This window comes from Antrostomus carolinensis, unplaced genomic scaffold (assembly GCF_000700745.2).
Source record: "Antrostomus carolinensis isolate BGI_N321 unplaced genomic scaffold, ASM70074v2 scaffold24021, whole genome shotgun sequence".
Lineage (NCBI taxonomy): Eukaryota > Metazoa > Chordata > Aves > Caprimulgiformes > Caprimulgidae > Antrostomus > Antrostomus carolinensis.
In genome coordinates, this window is record NW_010293833.1 from 474 (window position 1) to 8,236 (window position 7,763).

General features: G+C 41.7%; 1 protein-coding gene across 1 annotated transcript in view; it reads right to left on the reverse strand.

Moving 5' to 3' along the window:
- Positions 1-3,212: 3,212 nt before the first annotated feature.
- LOC104532276 (cytosolic phospholipase A2 epsilon) overlaps positions 3,213-7,763 on the reverse strand; it is a gene marked incomplete at its 5' end in the record, with an annotated part of 19,980 nt that continues 15,429 nt past the window's right edge. Inside the window, 2 exons of the mRNA XM_010177446.1 lie at positions 3,213-3,523; positions 7,623-7,763. The exon at positions 7,623-7,763 is cut by the window's right edge and continues 61 nt beyond it. Of these exons, the coding sequence (XP_010175748.1) occupies positions 3,213-3,523; positions 7,623-7,763 (452 nt within the window). The remainder of the gene's footprint in view (positions 3,524-7,622) is intronic.

A 7,763-nucleotide genomic window follows, 5' to 3' on the forward strand; every position in this document is an offset into this window, starting at 1 on the left:
ACACAATGATCATTCTTGGTGTAACATTGAAATTTTGCTGTGGGATGTCTGTAGCAGATACAGCCATTAGATTTAACCTTAGGTCTTGATATTGTGTTAAGCCACATGGGAGGATCACCTTTTCCATTGATTTTACACAAGATTTTAATGGAATACAATACCATATTCACTAAAACATTGAGGAAATCAGTAAAGTGAATACCTATTTTTTTCTCTGATGTAAAAGCTTGTCTGTGCTCACTTCCTACTTAGAAAATAAAAGCTTAGGCTCCCAGTTTAGAAAAATAAAAGAGAAGGTGGATTTTTTGCTGAATCTGTGTGTAAGCATTATGTTAGAAATGTATCTCTCTTTAATGTTACATGCTTAGTAAGGCCTTGGCTCCTTTGCAATGTCCTTGTCATTTGAATCCCTTTTTGCTGGTCCAGCACATCTACTGATTCACCTTTTTTAGCTATGTACCTTTCTTCCTCCTAATTTCCACCTTGGATACTACCTTTATATGCTCCAGCTCTTTTCTAAATACATCAGCAGGTTTTGATGTGCTGTTTCCATCTCATTCCTCCCTTTGCTGTTCCTCAAAGAACAGATGTTAGGCTTTAATAATGCTCAGCCCTGAGCATTTAACCGCGCTGCCTTTTCTTGGTTCCTTGCTTCACATTTTATTTAGGGCTGTGCATGTGTTTTGCAACTCTTTTGTTGCAATTTCCATGCTGAGTCTAAAGATTTTATACCATTTCATGTAGGGTCTTGCTGACTGGCTTCCTCATTTTATTTTTTTTTTTAAATTGTCTTTTTATAGTTTGGTTTTGCATTCCTTTCATTTTCATGACTTTTCCCCATAGGTTAACCCATAGGTAATTAAGTTATCCTTGCAGTTACTTACTTCTTTTTGTTACTTCAAGAATTTGTAAGATTAGTTTTGTATCGCCACATCTATAGGAGTTCTGACTACTCCTGATAATTTATTATCTGCAAAAATATCTGAGCTGTGGAAAACCTAAGTACTGCAGTCTGGGGTGAGACTGCTTTCCCACTTGTCTTTGATGCATGCAGCATTTAGTGACTGGAGAACATCACAGAAAGAGGGCAGGTACAGTGCTGTCTCAGACTGTCCGCCCAGCCTCTGGGAACTGATGATTCAGTGCAGGACTGAGGCAGACGTGGAGCCTTTGTACCTTAAAATTTTTCCAGTGAACATACTAATTGTTTTTTGTTTTTTTTTTTAAACTCATAAACTTTTATCAGCAGTAACACCCAGGGTCTGTAACTTAGTTGCATGTTATGTGCAGAACTACCCTATTTTGATAACTTTGAACCTGCTACTTGCTGATTTTGTCTGTTCCCATCCAGGTCTTGTGTTAGAAGAGAGGAGCACAGTCACTCCCTATTCATCTCCCACAGGGCACCCCAGATTTTGCATCTCTCTCTCTTCTCTGCCTTTCACTCCTGTTGTCCTTTTTCCAGGTTGCAGATTCCTTATCTATTCATCCCTTGGGTGGAAGCTGTTCCATCTCTTTGATCAGCCCTGACATTTTCCTCTCTACTCTTGTTGAATAGAGCAAACTCAGAGATACTGAATTATTATTTCTGTTCTACTGTATGCTGTTTGAAATGGGGTAAAGTGTTCATTGTTCTCCGTGACCCCTTCGTGGCTGCTGGAAAGCTGCAGGAAGGGCAGGGAAGTGTTTGCACGCACATACCTCATTCTGCTTGTCTTCAGACTTCCTGCCTAGATGCTTCCTGCTGTAAGTGGCATAATTTTTGCCCTTCGGACAATAAAGACCTAACTGTATATGGGGACCTGGGAGTGCTTCCAAATTCCCAGGTCTGGCTGTGTTCTCTGGCTGCATCCCATCCTATATTGCGATGAGATCCAGCATGCATCAGCATAATTGCCGTCTTTGCTCTCTTGTTTCCATGGGAGGTAAACCCTGGGCATGTTGCCCATAGAGGAGCTGTGTGGGCTGCTGTAGTATGCACCACAGGTAAGGATTCACTGACCTAAGTAGTAAACTGAAGGATTATGTTTCTGTGCACCGCCGAGGAGGAGACCCTCAACCTTGAGGGCAAAGGGATTTGTAAGGCTTCAATTTTTGGCCCATAATAACAGCATCTTTTAACAAAAGGTACTACAGCAGAACTGAGGAGCAGGGAAGCCTGTAGCAAACATGTGCTTGTAGATGCGAGATGTCTAATAAATAAATCAATAGCATTGAATAAAAGTTAATTTAGAAAAGAATAGAGACCTGCAATATCGTCTGGAGGAATGGAGAAATGGACTACTTGCTTGAAAGGAGCCATGCTAATATGATGACCAAAGCATCAGAAAGTTGGAAATTAATGTTCTGTTAACTTCAGTTGCAATACTCTACAGCAAGTTAAAAAAATCACATTTGTGTGAGTAATTTTAGATGTACAATTTTAGATCTACTTTGTATTTCTTGTGTCTTTTCAGATGTAATGTTCTCAAAAACTTTAAAGCTTTAAACCTCTGGTATATATCAATAACATTTACAGCCAGCTTAATAAAATAAATTAGCATGTGTCGGTTCTTGTAGACATGAGCCTTAAATGTAATCCTAAACCCAAGGGGTCCTAGGATCCTGGGGCAGTTCACATCTAGGTTTATTTTTCAGCAGCTGTGAAATGAGTCTGCGTGTTGTCTTGCTAGTAGAAGAAGAAGCACCTAAAAGAAGTGACTTTAACATGTATTTGCTGTGAAAAATGTTTATTTGCTGTAACTCTACCTCCAAAAAAGTGTTTCATTGAAAAAAGTTTAATATATATTTACATTCACATAAAGACTCCTTAGTTCACAAACAGGCTGCTTGGATTTGTTTTAGAGACAATGGATTTTGTTCTCTCCAGCATTTCTGGTCTCTCCAGTCACTCTTTTTATAGCACAGGTAGAGCACAAACACAGTCAGTGTAAACTTCCTCATGCTTCCTTGTCCATGCATCTCAGCCTTGGCCTGAAAGGTCACTTCTACAAGCACAAGCGGAGCACAGCCTCACCTCCCCACGCTCCTGAGGTTGTCAACGAGGGAAGCACATTAATTAATTAAGGAAGAGCTCTGGTCTTTGTGTTTATTCCCTTCACTGACAGACAGGCAGACGGGCTTTAGCATTTTTGATGACAAACAAAGTGCTGTTCTTAGCATTTCTTGGCTTTTCTTCCTTTTTTTCTTCATTAGCAGGATTCAGGGCTACTTTATTTTGTATTTCCTAGTGCTGAGCAGTTGGCCAAATGCCGGATTCCCTCTCTACCAGGCACACACATATCATCTCCACTGGGTGGTTTTTGTGGTGGTCGCTCTTTCTTATGCTGCTTTTTCCGCTCCACAGCAGTACGCAAGGCCTGAAGAATCAAATCTTTATTGTTCTGGACATTGTAGTAACTTAGGTTCACCAGTTTGTCAAAATTTTCCTCTGAATAACTCAGATTGTTTATGTAATATGGACCACAGGAATTGGCAACATCAACTTCACCCTCTGCCATCTCTGAGGGACTACGTTTCACACCTAAGGGACAAACAATGACTCGGTTATCAGGAAAAAGCTATTGGAGTTTGGGTGTTTCTCAGGCATGGGCACACAGTGGATCACAACCCAAAATTTTCCCTCCACAGACGTTTTATGGCTGGGATATTTGGTTGGCAGCAGGGACTGAGAAGCTCGTGGTAGTGAGGGAAGTAGGGGTTGTCCCGGGTACTCTTGGAAATGCCAAAACAAGTAGAGAAGCTCCTTTTTGAGGATGAGACTCCCTGCTTCCTCCTCTAGCTCTGAGGTGAGCCGTCAGCATGGTCCTCAAGCCCCCTCTCAGTGCTGATGCTCTCCCAGCCCTGGCCCCAGCCTTGCTGTTGTCTCCCAGGCATTGCGGCACCCTACACTTCTAGCCAACATGCAGGTAAATGGCAACTACTCTTTTTCTCTTTCCTCCTGTTCTCCCAGGGCAGACAACTGCAGCAAGGACCTCATGACAGCATGATTTCTTTCCAGGTGATGGCCCTGAACCCACTGCCACTTTCTGTGCCTTCCATCTTTGACTCTACCTCATTTTATTTTCCTCACTACTGTGCTTTCACACCTTCAGAAATAGGCTGCTGAAAATCCATGTGTTTCAGTCATTTAAGCTTTCCAAAAGCACTCCTGCCCTCTCAGTGATCTGACAGGTATTCTTTCACCCAGCACAACGTAACACACTCCCTAGCACAATCTGCTACATCAACTCTTGTTTCCTACTGGGAAGAATTGTCAAAGAGTACAGAAAACAGACCTAAAAACCTAGATTCTAGTATCTAAACTGAAAGACTTCACAGAGCCATTATCTGGACATACCCTGGAAGCAGATGGCACAAATATTTACTCTAATTTCCTTGACCTCCTACTCCTATAAAAAACCTACAGACTTTATGTAACCTCAACAGTGAGAATGAACCTGATATTCTCTGAATCACTAAGATTTGGCAGGGATACTGAAAGAACTTTTCATGCCTATTTCATCATCCTGGAATAATCAACATATGCATCACAGATCCAGGGAAAATAATTAGGCAGGTAGCTCACAATGTCATCTCTGGAAATATTGCATCCATCATATCTTATGATCTGAAGACAAATTAAATTATTTTGATTCATTTGACAGTAGTAACCAGATTCAAAGCTAATGCAGGAGTTTATTTGCAGGCTATCACAGAGAAAATATTCATAGGGACCTCCATAGTAGGTCTCTGGTACAAATACCCAAGATTTACCATAGGAATTGCAAATCTCAAGTTCATGGATGCAAAAGATGTAAAACACATCTCCTCACTTGTTTTTCTAGGACCTTCATATGTCACCTATGCTTCAAAATAATAGCTGATCTCAGTTTGGACCTGGCCATCTGCTCTAGACAGTGACACCGTGAGTGTTTTTTCATTTAGCTGTTGTTTTGGACACACTGTCACTGAGTTGGTGGAAATAGATTTGTACGCTAAACTCAGTAGATTCAGCAGGCACCCTCTGAGCTGAGGGTGTGTTTCAGTGATATACTCAATGCACAGTAGGCAAACTCAGCAAAAGTGAGCCCTCTCTGCCTGCACTCAGAGAGTGTAAGAAGCCCCCTTGGCTGCGTCAGTTTTGGCTTGACACTGCACTGGTGGGACACAGCATATGGGCAGGCTGAACTTATATCTACCTGTTTGTACATAGAACAAACAGGTTCTTGGAAGGTAAAAAGCCAGTTAATCTGTTTAGATTCTGCAGACTCCTAGGCTCCAGTATATGCCTTTGACTGCTAAAGAGCAGCTGAGGCTCCCAGCCCTGGACCAGAGACCTGAAGATGAGATCCATTGCTGTGTGCTAGCCTGTATGCCTGCCATGAGGGCTCAGACATGTCTTTTTCCTTACCCATCATTCCCACAGATGCTACAGGTTTCTAACAGCTGTCATGAAGGAAATAGAGCAGCAACAACCCCCAGATGGGCACCAAAGGTTGATAATACTGTCAGGAATAGGTAACACAGAGAAACACAGGGTAACAAAGGTAGGAAGTATAATGCTTGGTCCCCTATCATCACAGATAAGAGAGCATCAGAGGCAGAAGAATTTTTCCAACAGCCCCCAGTGAGACCATCACATTGGCACGAGGTTGTTACCGTAGCAAAAAATCCACCTCCACAGTCACAGACACCTGCACCACCTGTACCAAAACAGGGCAATGGGCTTTGTGAAAAGTCAGCATCTCTCTTAGGGACAGGACCACGTGTGTTTGGGGGATCTTCTCTAACAACATTAATCTAAAGGTTCTGATTTTCCTAGAAGGGTCTTTCCAAGTCTGACAGATGTACTCCTCCCACCTTTGCAGAGAGAGTTATAAGCAACTGGTACTGCTGGAGTGAAGCAGTCTAAGCCAACTCACACAAAGGATTTCCTCTTTTTTCTCCAGCTGTGGAATAGTCTAACCAGTGCAGGAGTAACCCAGATCAAATATGTCAGTTTTACTCATTTGCTGCTCAGGTTCTAAATTCCCTTTGCTAAAAAAACTGCCCATTCATGTAGTCGAACTAATACTTCAGATGCTGTACAATCTAGATCTGGGCATGGTAGTGAAGCACCACCCATCCCCAGCTTCCAGTCATTTCTGCAGCATCTCTCCTGCCACCGTGGAGGCTGGATCTCAGCTGAGAACTGGCAGCCATTCCAAAAAACTGCATGTGCCAAGCCCTTCCATGTCAGCTCAGCTGAGACTTCACCTGTGGGGGCCCAACAAGGACCCATTCTCTCTTTTTCTGTTTAGTCTCAACTTGCAGCTCCCAGCTGAAAGGGTCAGGTAGCCCAGGCTTGCCTCAATATGCAGATATCATGCAGGTCTTCATATACATCTTTGACATGCCTAATAACACCCCTTTTTAGATTCCCTGATAATTTATGTTGACATATAGCATCTGCATATCATCTGATGTTCACCTGATTTTAGACAGCTGAGTTAGAAAGAACATCCCTGGATTCTGGAAATTGTTGATGGGGTCAGGGGAGGGAAACTCCCTCACAGAGCAGTACAGAGTCTAATTCTCGATTCCTGTTCTAGTTCTTTCTCCTTTTCTCCTTTCTCTAGTTCTTTCTACAAAGGGCAACTACAAAAAACAACCTTTCAGTTATCCAGTCTGTGTTGAGAGCTGGAGTAGAATGTGTGTGGACCTGCATAAATACCCTTAGACTATTTGAATCCTGTTCAAAACCCCAGTTGCATATCTCAAATATGCAGTAACTCAACCCAGAATATCTACAAAGCAAAAGTGTTGTATGATTTTTTTACGACTTGCTTTTTTTTTTTTTTTTAAGAAAAGGAAAACAATTAATACAATTGGGAGAGTAGATTCTGCATTTGTTTTGTTATTAGATTTCATGTACTGTATACAAGCCCAGAACTTTTGATTTTCAGTATACTGTGGGGCTTTGAAATGATTAAAAAATATGTGTTCTTATAGCATGAGTTAGGAATTTTATCATCTGGAGAAAGAGTAACTGAGACTTTTGACACCAACAGAGGTAGTATGGAGTCATGGGATATAGTACCAGGACTTGGAAACCATCTGTTTTGAAGCAACCAGCAATGTTGCTATTGAAACTCTTCCTAAATTTTAATATAGGACTCACTGAAGTAAACAGAAGCTGTCAGCATGGCTCAGTGTTATATTTTCATCACTTTGCTAGTTCGCACTTTTGTTTTTAGTGTTATCTGCTTAACTATAAGCCTGGAAGTGATTTTAAACAATGAAATCCTTAGATTCCCCAGAGCATTCTCTAACAGGAAAGGATGACAAATATGAGAGGAAATAACCCTGATAACTCCTGCCACTGCAGATAAACAGAATATACTTTTCATCAGTAAACTCTACAATCTACCTACGAAAAGTCCCCAGAACAATCTGAAGGGGGTCATATGTGCCAAAGGCTGATCCCAGCTGCTGCTCCACTGTCCAGGAATATTTACATATTTTAAGCTTCTTGATAAAGCAAGGGGAGTCTGAATCTGTGTTTACAGGATGATCTGAAGAACAGATATCACACAGTAAAAAAGAGAAAGAAAGCAGCCACTGCCTCACACTATTAATGTGAGAGGTAGCTGTAAACGTACCAGGTGCTTTGTAGTCCCTGAAGGTGTCATTTACTAGAGGGAAAAATATCACAATAGGTGTTTCTGGGCTCTCCTTGTCACCAACGATGTAGCATTCCTTCAGATGTGGAGTTTCCTGATCATCTGGCACCTTTGTAGGGA